Source organism: Oryzias melastigma, linkage group LG4 (genome assembly GCF_002922805.2).
Source record: "Oryzias melastigma strain HK-1 linkage group LG4, ASM292280v2, whole genome shotgun sequence".
Classification (NCBI taxonomy): domain Eukaryota; kingdom Metazoa; phylum Chordata; class Actinopteri; order Beloniformes; family Adrianichthyidae; genus Oryzias; species Oryzias melastigma.
The window spans coordinates 29513441-29534359 of record NC_050515.1 but is presented as its reverse complement, the minus strand read 5'-3'; the positions used below and the strand labels follow the sequence as shown (position 1 = coordinate 29534359).

The window sequence follows — 20919 nt, the reverse complement described above, 5'->3', positions numbered from 1 at the left end:
TGATTACAGGAAACCTCTGCCATCTATCACTGACAAACTCAACTGAACTTTTGTCATTGACCAAATATTTATTTTCTGCTCCATTAAACAAATAAATTCTTGTAAAAAAAAAGTGATTTCCTGGATTCGTTTCCATTTTGAATCTCAGCTATAGTGTTTCTATAATCAAAATTACAGACCAAACTCAGCTTTTTAAGTGGGTTGACCTGCAGAATCAAAGACTGACATGATCATATTCCTCAGTGTAAGAATATGAGGCGAATTAATTATTGCTTGTGATTTACTTTTTAATTAAGAGAAAAAAAACATTTCTACCTAACAGCAAGACAAGCTAAACAAAAACTTCAAAAGTTTTGGTTATGGTTCACTTTAGATGATGCATGATTTCTGTGATCACTGTAGGATTGTTTTCTCACTTTTATAGCACATTTTCCTCCTCTTGAAGTTGAGCACTGTATAATTGTTGGCATGGTTGGTGAGATTGAGCTGCATTGTTAGGAAGGCCTCTTCATCCACTCTGCCCGAACAGACAACGTCCACTTTGAAAACTGTTGAATAAAAATGTGTTAATTCATTCTGAGGAAATCGCTCATGACAAGTACACACCATACTGTCCACATCTGTTGTATTTAGAAACCAATTCCAACAAGTCTATGGCGCAGTGGTTAGCATTTAGCTGTCCAGGGCGTACCCCGCCTTCACCCAACAGCAGTCAGGACACACTAGGTTAAGCACCGTGAACCCGGAGGTGATAAAACGGGTTAAGAAAAAGGATGAATTGATGGCTTTGTACACAATAAAACAGTAGAATGATTTGGATTAAACATCAATCTAGTCCAAGTGTGAATGCACTTTTACCAAAACAGACAGACTTTACTGATGTACAGGTATATACTAGGGGTGTAACGGATCACAGATAATCCGTCGTCTGTACGGATCACTAGCCACGCTTCAGGCCACACCTGTACCGCAGATCAATCTCCGCCCCTCCCCCTACCTCACATGCATTATTAAAATCAATTCTATGCTTGAAAAAAAATAAACCAATCAATCATTGTCTGTCAACACAGAGTGCAGTTGGCATCAAATTCCCATATTGTACATCGCCTTTATTTTAAGATGCGTCAAAGTTGCTTCTTGACGGTTGTCAAAAACTTGTTGTCATGGAGGACGGGGATACTGAGAAATTTATATATTTTGAAGAACTGAATAAAAGAATTGGTGCACGTCTCCGTGTCTGGGTTCAGATCTCCTGGTGAGGAGCAGCCGCTGTCCTACAGCAGTTGCTGCAACAGGGACCTGCAGTCAGGGGGAGGCAGTACGGCAAGCCAAAAGGATCAAAAATTGCTTGGAAAAGCGCCATGGCAGTGCCTCATGTACTATAGGTAATATTTATTTTAAATATGTAAATGTTCCCACAGTTTCAATACTACAAATAATACAAAAAATAATGAAAGTTTAATTTTTACTTGTCATTTAAGATTTAATATGGACATTTGGGGGTGGGGCCAAGGGAAAATTTCATATTCATCATTCTTTTCTCTCCGCTTTTATAGATTTCGTCTCCAGAGATGTAAATATAATCAGAAACTAAATGTTTTTACAAGGGCTGTAAAAGTTGATGTTTTAACACAAACAATTAATAAACCATAATTGACGCGTTAAAATGTATTGACGTGCTCAGGTGTCCTGCCGTGCAGCTGTGAGAATAAAACTTTCTAAAATAAACTAAGTTTTTTTTACATTCTGTGATTGAGATTATATTAAATTAAAGAGAAAATATGAAGATATGACAATATGACATTTATTTGTAGATCTTTTATTCTAATAAGGCGGAGAATGAACGTCAATCTGACGGCTGTAATGCATTATGATTGCTTGCAGATAAGTGGCTGGCAAATATTGCAACTAAAATTAGGTTTTTTAGTTGTGATTATTCGCAATTAATTTTCCAGATTTTCAATTGATTTGTTGATTTTTTTTAAATTGATTCCTGGCCCTAGTTTTTACACTTTTGTTTATGTTCAAAGTTCAGACATGTGTGAGTGGATATTTATGCTTTGAAGTACTTTATATATGTTTTCTCAAATATATGTTTTAAAGCTTTTCAAAAAAGTAATTTTAGGTTTTTATCTCCATGTTTTTCTCGTTTTTACTGATCTGAAAAATGATCTGAACAATGACCCTAAAACAGTGACACGATCCGAACCGGGACTTTTGTTATCCGTTACCCTCTGTACATTAGGGCTGGGAATCATGGGTACCTCACGTTACGATACGCGATACATGGCTCACGATATCGCACTACCGAGCCTGTATCTCACCGGTGCTTTTCCTGAATGAAGTGCGTGCGTCACCATTAAATGTCCGACACAGCACGCCCATCTGCTTAACAGTTCCGCCGCGTGACTCAGACTCTCAGCGCAACAACCTCTTCAAATAAAAATTTAATATCGATGCTTGATGAGAACCCATCAAGAATCAATCGCAGGACTAAATATCAGGATGTATCACAATATCGATTTTTTGGCACACCCCTACTGTACATATGTAAAAAAAAAAAGAAAAAAAAGAAAAAGTCTAGTTATAACATATCCAACATGGATGTGAAACTCATCTATATCATTTTAACTCTATGTGATTGAGGTAACTAAACAAATAAACAAAAAGATGCCATTTTAGGGGATCATGACTACCAGATTCTGTCACAAACGTTTACTTTATGATCCATTCCACTGAAATTTATGCTTTTGGTCATAGAGAAAAGAATTTAAGCTTAAAGCTATGAGTGTGGGTATTTCTTTCTATAAATCGTGGCGATGAGGGAGCAGATAAAAAAATGCAGTTTGAAAAAGTTCTCAGCTGTGACGTGGAAACTAGGCAGAGCAAAGTCTTGTCTCTCTGATCTTTTCGGATCAGCAGAAAAAAAAAAAAAGAACATAAAAGCCTAAAATTATTTATTTTAAAAGCGTCAAAAGATATATTCGATGAAACATATATAAAGTACTCCAAAGCATGAATATATATCCACACATATACCACATCAAAACATTTGCTCATTGAGGCCTATTTATTAAAACAAAACATCTTTGAACATTGAACACAAACAAAATGCTAAAACATGTCGTTTCTGATTACATTTATGACTGAGACCAAATCTACAGAAACAGAGAGAAAAAAATGCTTAAAAAAAGTATTGAAATTTCCAAATCTATCTGGAGTACCCCCTAATACGCCATTTTTGTCTTATGCCGTCCCCCATGTCAAAATTAATTCTTAAATAAAACAGTTAAAATTAAACTTTAAAATATTTTTGGTATTGTTTTATTGAAACCAACTGGTCTGCGCGACACGTGTGTGCTGATCCGTGGCTGGTGATCCGTTGCACCTATATTGAAAATAGTTTAAAAGATGATTGCAGTGGGACTTTAAAAAAAGAAGTTTACACCTGCAACCAATGATGCTATAAAGTCTCAGTTTAAGTCTCAAAAACCTATATTTCACCACATATGAAATGAACCATACTAGGACTAAAATCTATATTGCATACTTTTACTTAAAGCTTCTTTTTAACCCTTCCGCTCTCCTAGGTTTGTTTACATCAAAAGTGGGGTCATCTGGACCCCACAAGACAGTGCGCTGAACTTTTTTTTATGATTGATTTGAGTTTCACTAATGTCCATGGCAGACATAAAATCCTGTCAACCTTTGTCCACATTTGTCATGGAAGGAATCACATCAATATGTGGTTGGAGTCATCTGGACCACAAAGAGAGCGGAAGGGTTAAAGCTAAATGTGATACTATAAGCAGCAAGGATGGACTTGAGCCATCTCTAAACGAGAAAAACGACAAAGTAGAAGGAAAGCTTGGACAAACCAGAGGGAAGACGGGGCAGCTCCCCCTGAACACTGATGTTGCATCTTGGCTGGATGAGGGCTACAGGGTTCTCAACATGGAACTCCAGGCGATAGTCGACCTTCAAAGCAGAAATAAAGATCAACACTGACATGAAGAGGTTCAGGTGTAGTGAGAGGACAGAGAGCCTCACCTTGGTCTTGGAATACCATGTGAAGAAAAGGCTGTTGGTCTCGGTGGGAACTGGCATGTTGAAAGAGAGCGCATAATGGTTCACTACATCGTCCCGTACATAGTAGAGCTCTGCATCCAGACCTGTGTGACGACAGTCAAGACAATGCTGGAGGTCAACTAGGGTTTTTCACATTTCTCATCTACAGCAAGATCAAATGAAATATTGAATTTAAAAACTGCTTTCCGGGTCAATTAAAAGTACATGTAAATAAGAACAAAGAAGGTATGTCTGATGGCATTTCAGGACTTTCACAGAGGATAAAAAACCTGAAAACACAACAGATTTAATCATAGATTTTCTTATAGATTGTCGACTCAGCTGTCAGACTTTAGCTGAAGCACTAAACATCACACACTGCATAAAATGATAGTTCATTTTCTTTAAAGAACAGTATATGAAGAGGATCGGTGACCTCACCCTGCTTCAGACATAGCAGATGAAATCCCCTAGTGTGGCCTAAGGCAAAGCAATTCTGTCAGGGGGGTGTTACCACCAGAATGAAGCCTCTTTCTGTTTAAAACAAAATCTAGTTTAAAGAAGTCAAAGAATGCAGATAGGTCCTGTTTGTGACGCCCTCCAGCTTTCATAGTTTGTTTTTCATAAAGATTTATTCAGAAATTTGCTACAAACAAAGATGCGTTCTTAGTGTTTTATTGTACGGCGTTAACTATTTTACGTTCACCATAAAAGCAGAACTTCCCACCAGGAAGTGTTCTTACTTCTAAGGAAAAGAGGAAATTTAAGGCATTTATTTCAAATTCAGCAGCAACAGTAAAGAACTGCAGTGACAGCAACTGAAACCGCCTATTTATCTAAACAACGATACAGGTTTTTAGTCACAAAAGAAACCATTCCCTAACCATGGGGATTTAATGCAACATAGCAGACCATAATGTGAGCGTTTGAAGCAAAAACATGAATGCAGTTTCTTAATAAAGTGTCGTTTCTTTCAAACCATTTTTCTTCTGTATGGCTATTCTCTATTTCTGTAAAGGATTGACGGCTGCAGCAAAGCTCTTCCCACTGAAGGACAACATGCGCTCTGACCTTCAATGGCGGTTTAGCTGTAGACCAGCTGAAGACCGCACACAGTGACTGACCCAGTACTCTGATGCATACCATCCTAACAATGAAACTTTTGGTCAGAATGGACCACAGCAGCAGGGATCCGAATTGTAATTCTGTATTGGAAATGCTGTTTCAGCTGCCTTTTTAAAGTTCTCCATCATTTCCCTTTTTGCATCTAGAATGCTTAAAATTTAGTCACAGTTTCTATTTTTTTTCTCAACACAATGATTTAAAGGTATTTTAAGCGGCCCGTCACATGGAGAACAACATGAACCAAGTATGAAAGGATTGTGATCATTTCAATATCATGTATAATAATTTATTTGTATTGAATCCTTTTTGTTAGTAGGAAAACAGACAGTTGGATGTAAGGAGCAAAAATAAAACCGACTTGGCCTTAAAATACTAATTCATTGTGTTAAGAAAAAAAAAGATCTAAAAAAATCTAAATCATAACTTTAAAATCGTGGATTGACTGAATCGTGAACAACCCTACTGCTCTGCATTTCTAAACTGAGGCACAGGCCGTGACAAACCGATTTTTTCATTTTCTGTATCAATGAACAAGTTGACGAGTTCCAATCAATTTGTAACTGATTCCTGAAGAATCGTTACATCCTTACACCCAACAGTATGTCGCTGCATGCATGCAGTATAAGTGAATGGTGCATTAGAGCCAGAGCAGAAGAGGAGCAAACAGTGTGTGAGAAATAAAAAACAGTGAAGAACTGCTTGTTACTGCAGTAAAAAGGCCAAGTGGAGGAGCAAAGAGGAGGTTCATGGACACATTGACTGTATAAGTAAGAACTGGACTGAGCAACCCCTCCCCTCTTGTATTCCAAACAGGAAGTACCCGCAGGTTGCAAAAAGGCCAAAGTCCCATAGACTTCCATTGAGAAACACAGTTATTTCTCCGTCATTTTATTTGTCAGAATAACCATTCTTGTTCTGATACTTCCTTCTAATGTAGCCACGAGGGGGCCCAAGCCAGGGTCTCATTGTGCCGGTCCCAAGCCCAGATAAATACAGAGGGTTGTGTCAGGAAGGGCATCCGACGTAAAATCTTGCCAAATCAAATATGCGAATCAGACCTACGAAATCCATACCGGATCGGTCGAGGCCCGGGTTAACAACGACCGCCATCGGTGCTGTTCACCGACAGGGTGCCGGTGGAAATTGGACTACTGTTGGTGGAAGAAGGAGAGGAGGAAGGCGGGTTCGTAGGGAGAGAGAGAAGAGGAAAGTCACTAGTGTTGGACTGAGAGTTGGGACTTTGAATGTTGGAACTATGACAGGAAAGGGTAGAGAGTTAGTGGACATGATGCAGAGGAGAAAGGTAGACATACTGTGTGTCCAGGAGACCAGGTGGAAAGGTAGCAAGGCTAGAAGTTTAGGAGCAGGGTTCAAGTTGTTCTATCATGGTGGAGATGGGAAGAGAAATGGAGTAGGAGTTATCCTAAAGGAGGAGTTTGTTAGGAGTGTTGTGGAGGTAAAAAGAGTGTCAGATAGAGTGATGAGTCTGAAGATAGAAATGGAGGGTGTCATGTTCAATGTTGTTAGTGGGTATGCCCCACAGGTAGGATGTGAGCTGGAAGAGAAGGAGAAGTTCTGGTTGGATCTTGATGAAGTGATGATGAGCATCCCTGGAAATGAGAGAGTTGTCATTGGTGCAGATTTCAATGGTCATGTTGGTGCAGGAAACCGAGGTGATGAGGAGGTGATGGGCAGGTTTGGTATCCAGGAGAGGAATGTAGAAGGACAGATGGTGGTTGATTTAGCAAAAAAGATGGAAATGGCGATAGTGAATACATTCTTTGAGAAGAGACAGGAACATAGAGTGACCTATAAGAGCGGAGGTAGAAGCACACAGATAGACTACATCTTGTGTAGACGGTGTAATCTGAAGGAGATCAGTGACTGTAAAGTAGTGGTTGGTGAGAGTGTTTCCAGACAGCACAGGATGGTGGTGTGTAGAATGACTCTGGTGGTGAAGAAGATGAAGAAAGAGAGGGCAAAGGCAGAGAAGAGGACAAACTGGTGGAAGCTGAAAAAAGAAGATTGTTGCATGACTTTTAAGAAACAGTTGAAACAGGCTCTGGGTGGTCAGGAGGTACTCCCAGATGACTGGATAACTACAGCTAATGTGATCAGGGAGACAGGTAGGAGTGTACTTGGTGTGTCATCAGGAAAGAGAGTTGATAAGGAGACTTGGTGGTGGAATGAGGAGGTGCAGGAGTGTATACGGAGTAAGAGACTAGCTAAGAAGAAGTGGGACACTGAGAGGACTGAGGAGAGTAGACAGGAGTACAGGGAGATGCAGCGTAAGGTGAAAGTAGAGGTGTCAAAGGCCAAACAAAGAGCTTATGATGACTTGTACGCTAGGTTGGGTAGTAAGGAGGGAGAGACTGACCTGTACAGACTAGCAAGGCAGAGAGATCGAGATGGGAAGGACATGCAGCAGGTTAGGGTGATCAAGGATAGGAATGGTAATGTGGTGACAGGTGTCAGTGGTGTAATGGAAAGATGGAAAGAATACTTTGAAGAGTTGATGAATGAAGAGAATGAGAGAGAACAAAGAGTAGAAGAGGTGACGGTTGTGGAGCAGGAAGTAAGAAAGATTAGTAAAGGTGAAGTGAGAGGGGCTTTGAAGAGGATGAAGAGTGGAAAGGCTCTTGGTCCTGATGATATACCTGTGGAGGTATGGAAGTGTCTAGGAGAGATGGCAGTGGAGTTTTTGACCGGGTTGTTCAACAGGATCTTAGGTGGTGAGAAGATGCCTGAGGAATGGAGGAGAAGTGTGATGGTGCCCATTTTTAAGAATAAGGGAGATGTGCAGAGTTGTGGTAACTACAGAGGAATAAAGCTGATGAGCCATACAATGAAGGTGTGGGAAAGAGTAGTGGAAGCCAGACTAAGAGCAGAAGTGAACATTTGTGAGCAGCAGTATGGTTTCATGCCAAGAAAGAGCACTACAGATGCAACATTTGCTTTGAGGATGTTGATAGAGAAGTACAGAGAAGGTCAGAGAGAGCTCCACTGTGTCTTTGTAGATCTGGAGAAAGCTTATGACAGAGTGCCCAGAGAGGAACTATGGTTTTGTATGAGGAAGTCTGGAGTGACAGAGAAGTATGTCCGAGCAGTGCAGGACATGTATGAGGGCTGTAAGACAGTGGTGAGGTGTGCTGTAGGGGTGACAGAGGAGTTCAAGGTGGAGGTGGGATTACATCAGGGATCAGCTCTGAGCCCCTTCCTGTTTGCAATGGTGATGGACAGACTGACGGATGAGGTTAGACAGGAATCACCATGGACTATGATGTTTGCAGATGATATTGTGATTTGTAGTGAGAGCAGGGAACAGGTGGAGGTGGAGTTAGAGAGGTGGAGGTTTGCCCTGGAAAGGAGAGGAATGAAGGTTAGCCGCAGTAAGACAGAGTACATGTGTGTGAATGAGAGGAACCAGAGTGGAAGAGTGAGGTTACAGGGAGAAGAGATAAAGAAGGTGGAGGAGTTTAAGTATTTAGGGTCAACAGTACAGAGTAATGGAGAGTGTGGAAAAGAAGTGAAGAGGAGAGTGCAAGCAGGTTGGAATGGGTGGAGAAAAGTGTCAGGTGTGATGTGTGACAGAAGAGTTTCAGCACAAATGAAAGGAAAGGTGTACAAGACTGTGGTGAGACCAGCCATGTTGTTTGGACTAGAAACAGTGGGACTGAAGAAAAGACAGGAAGCAGAGCTGGAGGTAGCAGAGATGAAGATGCTGAGGTTCTCTTTGGGAGTGACCAGGATGGATAGGATCAGGAATGAATACATCAGAGGGACAGCACATGTTAGAGGTTTTGGAGATAAAGTCAGAGAGGCCAGACTGAGATGGTTTGGACATGTTCAGAGGAGAGACAGTGAATATATTGGTAGAAGGATGCTGAGTCTAGAGCTGCAGGAAAGAGGTCTAGAGGAAGACCAAAGAGGAGGTTTATGGATGCAGTGAATGAAGACATGAAGGTGGCTGGTGTTAGAGTGGAGGATGCTGAAGACAGGCTTAGATGGAGGGAACTGATTCGCTGTGGCGACCCCTGAAGGGAAAAGCCGAAAGGAAAAGAAGAAGTTCTGATACTTCCTTCTTAACATCTTCTTTATAATCCTAATTTGTTTTTTAAGATATTTTTTCTTTATTGCAAGTTATTCAAGTTATAAACTGACCAATCAGATGCCTCAGTAAAAACATGTGGTGCCTGCTGGCCCCGCCTCGAACATTTGATTGACAGATTCCTCCGCGTCGTTTTCAGTGAGAGGGTGTGGACTTCTAACCTGAACTAGCTCACTCATGATTGGTGACAGTACTTACTCTAAAATCGTAACTCAGACTAATCGCTGTTGACGGGCGGCAATCATTTGCAATATGGCGGTAGACGCATCAGGAAGTGACGGCGAAGGCTCCGGCCTGATTTAGCGAGGGCTGGAGGTAGGGCATTTCCTATGAGGGACGTCAACACTTGTTATGTCCAGTTCCTGCTGATACAGTCAATGGGAGGACATGAGAATGGCTGGTGTGAGTGAGGAGGAGGCAGAAGACAGGATTAGCTGGACACAGTTTGCCACAAGGCAAACAAGACAACTTAACTTCTCCTTCATAATGTGTTATATGTGCTAATAAGAGCTAGCTTAAAAAAGACGGGTACATTTTTAGATGAAGAACTTAGTTAACATTCATAAAATTAAATGTGACTGTGACCCTTTTTAGATAAAGAGGACTTTAATACTTGCAGGAACAGACTAATGAAAAGTTTGAAATGATGACATAAATATTATTTACAACAGGGCTCTAGAGTGCGACCAGTTTGCTCGAAATGAGACTGGATTTTTCGTTGGTGCGCCTAAAAAAAAATTCTTGGTTGCACCAGTGCAACTAGTCTTCTGTGAAGAGAAATAAAAAAAATAAATAGTAAAAAAAACATAATTTCAGCGACTCCAAAGTCAGTTTGGGTTTGTGCGCACGCACCGAGTCCACGCACCTCCAGTCTTGGCAGCAGGTGGTGCAAAAAAAAAAAAAAAGTCTGTTAAAATCCTTAAAAAGTGGAGCTTTAGCTCCAGTGTTGGACATTCTTTCGTCTACCGTAACTTTTAAGACGTTGTCGCAACTAATTCCGGCGGATTCTGAAGCGGAGTAAACAAGTAAAATCACGCTGATACACGGCGCTGTGCAGTTGTAAAGAGTTTGCGTAATCCACGTTTGGCAGATCCTGCCGCTGAGATGAAGCCGCTTTGTGCTGCATATTGGAGCAAAGCAAGGAAAAAAAAACGCTTTTCTCCTCAGAATCCGCTGATTCACAGGGATCGTGTGAATTATGGCGAGCCAAAAAGAAAATTATTCATTCCCACATTATTGGTGCTTTTTATGGTTAACTACGGTAGCCCTAAAGGTTCAGTCACATAAACAGATCCATCAATTATAAAAATTCAAATATAAAAATTGAACAAAATGATAAAAAAACAAAGTTTTAGAAATCAAAATTCCACAAACCAAAACAACAAAAGTAAATTTCAAAATTAAAACGGAAGGGTTTAAAAAGAAGAAGCATGTCCATTTTTTCACAGTTTGTTACAGTTATTTGGCATGAAGCCCTTCAACCACAAACATGAATGTTACTGCTGACCCAAACATGCTGCTGCTATCAGAATGTTTGAATTCATTCACGACTGGTTCTGTACTAATCACAAAAACGTCATTTTTTTTTTAGTTTAAATTTCAGCTCCGTGAAGCATTTTAAAGTCCTATGCCAACTATATTTGATCTGTTTTCAAAGCGTTCTCAGTGGTTTGTTCATTATGGTTCTGCAGTTTTTCTCCCAAATCTAAAACTTTCGTTTTCTAGGACAAAGTTTCCATAGAGCAGCAGGAATTCATTTGAAATTCACCTCTGAGTTGTGGGCAGGACTGTTGGTGTGAAGTAAACCTCACAGTGATATCTCATGAAATCTTACTCGCTCTGCTGCTAGCTTACAGCACCCCCATGCAAACATTAAGGCTGGTTTATAGTTCCACGCGATTCCTAATCGTTGTTGTCGCAGTGGTCGAACGGCCATCGGAGCAGAATCGCTTCAGTCCCATCAGAATGCTGCACCTGCTAATGACCTCACCCGAGGCTGAAATGTTACACCCGGAGTGGAATCGCAGGCAAATCGTGTCATTTAACTTGAATTTATTTCAGGGATTAGAGGACGCGACTACGAAGAAAACTCTAACCAGAAAAATATCTTTTAACACTAAAAAAGAAGACTTACTGAAGAAGTTAAGAAATCCTGAACTTCACACAGAGAGAGGACAACTAGATAGAAAATAGAGCCAGTTGCTGGAAAAATATGTCCTATTCCTCATATCTTACAGCACTAGAGAGTACAGTTTGTTCCTTTTTTAATTTAATTTAGTCGTCTTTGTATTTCCTGCTTCTGTTTAGCGGACAAACTCATCACTTCCTCCTCTGTTTTTCATGTACCTGCGCGCTTACAGATGCTGCAAGTGTCTGAGCGGGATGCTGATCATGTTAAAAATAAACGCTGGACACGATCGCGTTGCTTAAAAAGTATAAACACCGGTCAGGAGTACATCACAGTTATAGCGGAGAGTCACAATCAAATCCAGCCAACATTAGTATGAACGAGACCGCCAGATTGTGGATGCGACGCGAACGATTATCAATCGCTTGGAAGTATAAACCAGACTTTACAGTGCAACAAAAACAGGAACTAATGTCAGAGCTATCCAGCCGTACAGTTCTGATCCAGATTCCAGCTCAGCCCAGGAAAACAAAGACCTTCATGGATCTATTTGTCTAAACTTGGGTCCGCCAATTTTACTTGCCGTCACAAATTTGAGCTTTTTTATTTGTATTAAAGAAAAGTCAGTTTTAATCCTAAATTGTTTTATAAATGTCCTCCATCAGGAGACAAAAATGCTGCCAGATCATGTTAAACAAACCAACAACACAAATGTTATTGAAGACATTGATCATTATTATAGAACTATTTCAAATAAAGGGCTTTTTTCAAGTCTTAATGCTGATACTAACAGCAATTAAAAAGGAAAGTGACCATATAAAAGTGCAGAGTTAAATACAATGAGGTGGAGAAGGTGCTGGTGCACCTGAGAAAAAAGCGACGATGAAACCAGTGTAAAAATGTAGTGTAGAGCCCTGTCCAACTGAACGTTTGAGTAAAGACCAGAGTATAAAGCAGTATTAGAGGCTAAAATTAAACCCATTTCAATGTTCTTTGAGCTCAAAGAAGTGCCTACATTAAGTCACAATCTCTGTGGTTTTCTTTGAGTCACTTCAAAGACACCAGACTTGAGTTTCCCTGTTATTGCTTCTAAAGGCCTGCAGGCGCAACGAGGATGGAGCAGGATCGGCTGCTGTGGCTCCATTAAAGGAACCGTATTCATGGTTGTTTGCTGCGCAGAGAGACTGTGGAGTTTACTCAACAAACACTGAAAAACTGTTACCCGTTTGTGATTTGATTTTGATGTGACTAAACATAGTCACTTCTAGACGTGACTTTGGGAGGAGGGGGGGACAGTTTTAAAGGCTGAGCTTTGAACACATGTTTTCTTTTTAGCTTTATTAAAAGGGGAGCACTTACTTGATGCATCAGAAGCAAATGCTGCATTTTACCATAAGCAAAAGTTTAAACTTCCTAAAAAACACATGGGGCTCAGCCAAATACGGAATAAATTACAATAAACTCACTGACAGGAAATATTTCAAATGAGCAGCATAAAGCAACTTCATTTACACAGAAGAGAATTGTAAAGACGGATGATTGAATTTACAGACATTTCATCTGCAAATGAGCTGGGTTTGAAAAGAGGACGCTCAACATATCTCCAGGTTATGCAGTAAAAAGTATCAGATTTGTTCCATCAGCAGAAATGTTTTTCTCCACAGCACAAAGAATGCTTGTGTTGTAGAGAATGCCAAAATATTGGTAAAATATCCACAAGAAATTCCTGCAAAACAAACTATTCTAACCTTTTTCATTTACTGAATAAACTCCACAAGACAAAGAAAAAAACAAAAACTAATTTTTACTCTGATCATTTTTGCTGCTTATTACAAACATGATCTAGAAAAGAGAAAACTTTGAGGTATGTGTTTTGAATTGTAATTCTAAGGAGTTATTCCTGATTTTTTTTCTTGATGTTTAAATTTTTCCTGCTCGAATTGCTTAAATAAAAGTGGTTTAAGTCAAAGTGGCTCAAAAAAGTTTGTTCAACTTCTTTTTGCATTACATGATCAGTTGAGTTATTAAATTACAGGTCAAACCGTTTTTCTGGCCTGTTTGAAAGAGAATCATCTTAAAACAGAAATGATCAAAAAGAAGTCTGAAACCCGCCAGCTTTTCTTCTAAGTATGTGTCCGTTTTCTATTAACTGGAAAAACCAACTGAACTCTCAAAGAGTCCTGGTTCCCTTGTGTGTATTAAAGTCTTATAATGCATGCGATAGTGTCAATTTCTGAAATACTTTTCAAATACACAGAGTTAAACACATTTTCTGGGATTGACTTTGAGCAAAAGAGCAGCAATAAGGTGATAAGAGTCTTTAGAAAAAGTTGATATGGACGCTGGAGGCTGGAAGGCATGTGGATTCTAGACGTCCCCTCAATACAGACACATGGAAAAGAAATCAGGGACGCTGCCTGGAATCCAGAGTAGCAGTGTATTGGTGGAAAAACAAGCCTCTGTTCAGGTGTGACAGCTTCCTTACAAATCCACGGAGATCAGGATGTTTGGTGAAGTGATTAAATCAGAACAAACCTTCAGGGAAGCACATTTCTGCTAAGATGCATTCAGTCAAACATTTTCCATTTCTGCCACAACATCACAGTATTACTCCTGTTTTGATGTGATATAAAACTTGGAATAACTGCAAACGTTCCTATAACTGGGAACCTTTGGATAAGCCCTTCCATGATGTCAGGAGTCACTGGGATTCTTTAAACTGGGTGAGATTTTAAAAAGGTTTAATCTTCTGGATGGGGGCTACGCTTGATCCAAACATTCAAGGATGTAAATCTAACTACAAACTAGGGCTGGGCGATGAGACGATAAAAAACCGTCTTACGATCTCCAAAGCTGACGATCTGTCATTTTGAGAGATCGTTTTATCACGATCTTCTACGAAAAGCTGCAAGAGCGAGAAGGCAAAAGCTTGTTGACAGCTGTGACTTTAAATCCGAGCTGCTGCTGCTGTTCCTCCTCCTCCTCCCCGGTGTGTTTTTCTTGTTTGGAAGTCATGTGACATACGACGTGACAGAGTCACGTGCGCCGTCATTATGGATCGAGTCTTCTCGAGTAATGAATGACGGAGGTCCGAAAAAGTAACAAAAGGAGACGCAGTGTCTTGCAATCGACTTCAAAAACCTTGACAACAAAATAATCCGATGGAGAGGAATCATCACAGGACAGGAATCGCATTTTAATAGAGAGAAATCAGGCTGGGAACCGTGAACTGTGTGCTAAAGTGGGTGCTAGCAACTCATGAGAGACATGCTAGTTTGGTTCTTCGATGTATGTTTTTATTAATGTTTCGTGTTTTTAAACATAGCGGATGTTAATTGCACGTATTCACGTTCAACCTGCACAAAAACTGATGGTAATTTATGTTGAAAACACGTAAAATGTTCGGTCAAGATGCACGGTGCTGCATTGTTTTGCTAGCTCGTAGCTACTTTAAGAGCCTAAATCGTATCGTCGGTCGCACTCCCCCCCTTTGTAAAAAGTGTAAGTGAATTTTTACATAATTTTCTTATTCCGTGGCGTCACTGTTGAGCTTCTTTCTTGGTCGTACGGACCGGAGAAAGCCCAGCTAGAATAAACAGCGCTAATGCTAACGCTAGCTTTCTGCTCAGTGACATAAACACAGCAGAGAGCAGATGTTAGTGAAGGAGCTGTGGATGTAAACTTTTTAAAACATTTACTGCTATTATCTCTGTGTTTTGAATCTTAACAGTTTGGCAGATGTATTTGATGTTATCATCCAAGTTGTTGTTTTATATCGGTTTAAGATGCTAGCTGGAGCCTTTTCTCAAAGTACAATGAAATCGTCTATTTGAAGGTAAATTCTGAAGCAATTGAGATTTATTTACCATGTATTTAATCCAAAAATAATAAAAGCTTTAGTTTCATTTGAAAATGTGGTAAAGGGTGTCTTTATTATTATTATTATTATTATTATTATTATTATTATTTAGCACTTTGAGCTGTTTTTAATAGGGAAATGACTTTACTAAACTTTATCAGTCATTCATGGTATTAAACTTCATCAATCTCCCTCATTTCCGGTCTTGGGTGACAATCATTTACAAGCTCTGTTATATGGATTTTAGCACAGAGGCAAAATAAAAACTCACTGATATTTAGAAGCTGTTCATTTGACAGCAATACATTACCTGTAGCAGTAGAAATTCTTGCACTATTTACAGATTAATCTTAATAGATAACCATTTAATTTGAATAAATATAAACATTTGTTCAAAAATGTGTTTACTTCTTTCAACTAAAATCATTATATTTACATTTTTGTCAATTTGAATTTATTTAAAAAAAATCGTGATAAAATCGAAATCGTGCAATAAAATTTAAAAATCGTGATTTTATTTTTTTGCCATATCGCCCAGCCCTACTACAAACTATCACATTGTTGAGCTTTTGGTAAATAAAATAAGTTTTTTTTTTCTTTTAAATCCTATTTGTAGGCAATACCATGGTAGGAAATTAGGTGCAGCATCCCTTCATGTGGAGTTCAACTCCCACAACTACTAGAACGACCAAACAAGCTGCTTTGACTGATCAAAAATTATTTGTATATAAGTAGGATTATATTGAAAATATCTAAGAATATTTGAGAGAATAGGTAAAAAAAAAATTGTAAAAGAATCAGTGAAAGAAAAAAAAAAAGAAAAAAATATAAAGTACTTCAAATCATAAATAAACTTTGAACAGAAACAAAAATGTAAAACCATGTAGCTTCTGATGACATTTACATGTCTGGAGACCAAATCTACAAAAACTGAGAGAAAAGAATGATAAATATACAAATGGGAATTTGATTCTCGTAATCTTTTTTTTTGCTAGGGGACACCTCTAAGATTATTTCAGAATCACTCAGTGTAGCTTCATGAAGTTTCTTAATCTAAACACAAAGAGACAGCCCTCTCTGAACCGGCTCCTCTGTCATATTCTTCCTCATAGAGGCTAAAGCGTCTGTAACTGTCATTTTGCTCCTACCTTTACTCTCCATTGAGTTTAAAATGAAGCTATAACTAGGTTTTCAGAGAGTATAAAAAACACAATTGAGCAGGAGAAAGGGCGGGAAAATGTAGCAAACAGTGAAATATGACACCACTGTAAAAAACTGCTATGGTAAGTGAAAGCAGTCTCACTCTTATCTCTTTTGTGTTTTGAAATTTTAACAGTAAAACAATGCAAAAATAAAATATATTCATATTCGGGAAAAGTCAGGAACACACACAGGTTTTTTATAACATTGCAAATTTTGAGAGCAGTCAAACTGACTGCCATGGGAGTTGGAGTGTTAAGTGTTCTTCCTGTGAATGCACTTTTCCTGCATTCCACAAACGTTTCATTTCTGAAGCTGCTTCCATGCTATTCTAGGTCATACAGCCATTAGCAGAAAGAGCAGGACACAGCGTGTATCCACCACATCTCCCAGAGAGACAGCAGCCACTCAGTCGTCCAGTCACTCCCACCAGCAAAAACACGACATTTCCACTGAGCGCTGCAGTTTGGTTTGGTTTGTTTTTAACCACGGTTCTCACTGTCTGATGCTTTAAGACCCTAAAATTATACCATCCAACGTATTTGAACTCTGTTTCATCATAATACGACCAGCAGTGCAGCTCTGATACAACAGTCGAACAGATTATTCTACTGAGTGCTTGAGGGGAAAAATGTCCAAACTTACAGATCTAACTAACAACCTGGTGTTAAGCAGAAATCACAAAGACAAATAAATACGTGATCTTTAAGATGAATCTTTAAATATGTTAATCTTGAAAGTGATGCTACTGGAATGCAGTGTAGATTGACTCAGTCATTTACGCTGGTTTTGGTGTCAGTGATGTGTAGAATTTACTTTAGGAAATGACCTTTTACTGAGCATGCTAACTAGCTGCTATGGATGTGAGCCGAGGCTTCTATAACGTGACACACAAGTTCATTTCCTTTAAGAAAAGAAAACCCTCAGCTCAATTACTGTGTTTACTGGTCTGTACACCTCCAGTCAACACAGAAAGTACACAGGTGCGGTGCCACTAACCACCATTAGAGAAAACACAGACAAATACGTGCTGCTTGAGAGGCACACAGAATGAAACATGTCAAAGAGTCTAATTTGGATACCAACAGTATCTCTACTATTAGATTTGTTCATTCCAATTACCAATTCAGTTAAAAAAAGCATCAGATATTTTGTGAATTAGATTCCCAATTCCCCACTATCACCAGTGTATTTCATACAAGTTTATTTGTTAGTGTTAAAAAAAAAGACTGCAATCAAAAAAAAACTTTGAGACTATCTTCAACGAAGGAAAACACAACCAACCTACAATTTTTGTGACTTATTTAATTGTACAATCATAACTGAGACTAATCTGCACACCTTAGGTCAGGGGTCTCAAACTCAATTGATCTTGGGTCCACTGAAGGCAGAGTCTTGCTGAGGCTGGGCCGTACGGGGCTCCATTTGTGCCAAAAATATGTTTTTGCGTCCACTGTTTATGTCTTTGGTCCATTGTCTACGTCAACTGAACAAGTTTATTGAACATGTGTTCATGTCTATGTAGTACTAAGCAATATCTTCTGTGAAATGACAGGAGCTAACGACGCTAGCAACTGTTGCTAAGGACTTTTCTGACGACCAGATCCAACAATAATAGCAAAACCAAAGTTTTAAGCATAAAACTGAAACATCACAAAGCAAAGACAAAGCTATCATCAAAAAAGGGTGGACATGCAGAAGATATTGCTTAGCAAACTTTGGACTTTCATATCAAGTAGATACGCGCGTATGTGCAGCTTCTGCACCGGAACCTTCTGCCAAACCTGCTGTTCGGGCTGCGCGCGAGGCTGCAGCGTTCTCTCCTTCTTAGAACGAGCGTAACTAAATCGATGGATAGTATACATGCGAGCACATCTACTTATATTGTAGTCCAGAATTTTTTCTTTAACCCGCTTCTGGATTTTTTTCAATCCGTGCAGTACAAGCTGGGAAATTTTCCGGACTAAAATTGTAGTTTACAAAACCACTCGTCAGCTTTTTTAAAAAGTTAGTTGTCGTCTAATTTTGCCACTAGTCGATTACTGTTGATTTATTCTTCATCTCCTGAAAATTGAATGAGAAGAAAAAAACAATTAGCAGGTACTGTTTTTTCATTCGCAAGCCTCCATGTCTAAGAATTGAACGCTGGAACATGAGGTCACATGACCGAATCTAGCAAGCTGATTGGCTGCAAGCGATGTCTACAGGCATACAGGAGCAGATTTCTGTATGATCATTTGATAATATGGAAATGAAACAAAATTTGTGACTTAATTTTTGTAGTTCGCTTGTTTAGCTTTTCAGCAATATCCCCCCTTTCGTGGATTGGACAAGTAATAAGAAACTTATGACAATTTAAAGACTTATCTTTGTTTCTGGTCACAAATATCACTGTTTTGCTGTTTATTCATGAATAAAATTATACCCTACTTTTGATCACTTAATGTGCTGCAACTTTCTTATTCTTTAAGCTATCTTAATGATCTCTATATGGTTGGAATGGTCTCTTTCATCCCTTTCCAGTGGTATAAAGATCAGAGCAATCCACCTAATTTGAAATTTTTTGTCACATACCTATATCAAGGAGGGGCCGCAAAATATTAACTTGGGGGACCGCAAGTGGCCAACTTGCGGTCTCAGTTTGAGACCCCTGCCTTTAAGGTATTTTTTAAAGATAAGGGTTTGATGAAAGTATTGCTTTACCATGAGAATACAAAACATTCATAATCTTTTAGTGTTTTAAAATAATCAAATCCTAGTAAATTAAAGAGCTCCTTGTTAAAAGTGTGTATACATGCAACCAAGTGAGTAAAACTGAAAGCTCCGCACCAATCTTTGATGTCATTTTTTTTAATGATCTATTGAAGTCTGATTCCCCCAGCAGCTGCTGCATCATGGAAATGTTTGTCCCCCACACAAAACTGTCAAACAAAAGAGATTTCTACTTACAACCAAATGAGGTTTCAGGCAAACCACAAAAGAGGCTGTGGTCTGGCAAGGCAGCACTAAGCACGCCATGACGGAGAACAAGCAAATCCTGAAGGGACAGAACTACTCTCTAATACCAGACCGATTACACACAGAAACAAGGAGGTTCTTCCAACTGAACAGGGAGACTTCTGTAGAAAAACTGACAGACAACAAGAATTCTTCCACAACAAATCCTAAAGCATGCAGTGTTCAAAAAAGTTTCCTCACAATGAAGTTAAGTCATCAAATTTACATTAAAACAGTAAGAGATGTGTATTTTATATTTGTCAACACTAACCATAACCCATCCTCCAGATGCAGCAGAAATCCCATCCCAGATGAAGCGATAGAGACTAAAGAATTTCTACTTGTTGTTGAAAATTCTTCCCCAATAGAAAAGTGCTGACAGTTAAAGTTGACACATTACAGTAGCACATGACCAAAGATTCAATCACAACACCAGCAGCCAGGAGTCATTTTTCATCTCCATGACCAGAAACAGAGAATACAAAGCAACTTTTCAGATCCCAATAGATACTAGAATAGAGTTTTTCGAGACTTTCATGAATATTTATCAAGTTGGTAGTTTTGGTGACAGTCTAGATCAGGGGTGGGCAAACTACGGCCCAGGGACCATATGTGGCTTGCTTAGTAGACATTGAACTTTCATATTAAGGTTGGGGCCGCAAATCGCTTGCGGGCTGCCAGTTTGAGCCCCCAGGTCTATATACTCCTTATGCTGCTCAAAGTCAAACTCTGAGGGAGACATTTACAGTTACATGATAGGGATGAAGAGCTGCTCCTTCACACATGATCAAAATGAAATCTCTGCAGCTCCTTTCCGCTTACGTTTCTGAATGTTCAAAGAAGTTAGAAGGATCCATGTTCACACAGCAACTAAAGTTTTTGCTAATAAGGTCAAAGAGATCAAACTACAAAAAGTCATCACATTAGGGACCATTTAAAAAAATAGAATTATCTATTTCAAATTAATATTAGATAATATAATTGAGCAAATCGCTAAATCCAACTTTAAAGTGCTTTCTTGACATTTTCTCTTGAGGTGTGTGTGTCTCAAGTAGGGGTGTTGCGGATCACGGATTATCCGTGGTCCGTACGGATCAGAAGCCACGGTTCGGGACACGGTTCGGACACGTGTGTACCGCGGACCACTCCGACCCCCACCCCCAGCGAGCGCACACACCTTGGGCTCTCATAATTTTAATCATTGTCCGTTCACATCAATGAAATTCTGTCAAATTCCTGTAAATCCTCTTTGTTTTGACCAGCGCTGAAGTAACAGCTTCACGGTTATCTTAAAGTCTGCTCCTGAATCTCCCGCTGCGTTTGGGCGGAGCTTTCAGAGCTTTTCCGGCATAGAGAATTTGGTGTCGGCCGCCACCAGCTCCTGGAAAAGGGGGGATGTGGCTGATTCTAGGAGCCCAGACTGAGAGAGAGTCC

General features: G+C 39.4%; 1 protein-coding gene across 1 annotated transcript in view; it reads right to left on the bottom strand.

Annotated features, from left to right (window-relative positions):
* ryk (receptor like tyrosine kinase) overlaps nucleotides 1-20919 on the bottom strand; it is a 63580-nt gene that overhangs the window by 40018 nt on the left and 2643 nt on the right. The window contains exons 2-4 of the mRNA XM_024259085.2: nucleotides 4051-4172; nucleotides 3879-3978; nucleotides 417-548 (exon numbers count right to left, since the gene is read on the bottom strand). Of these exons, the coding sequence (XP_024114853.1) occupies nucleotides 417-548; nucleotides 3879-3978; nucleotides 4051-4172 (354 nt within the window). The remainder of the gene's footprint in view (nucleotides 1-416; nucleotides 549-3878; nucleotides 3979-4050; nucleotides 4173-20919) is intronic.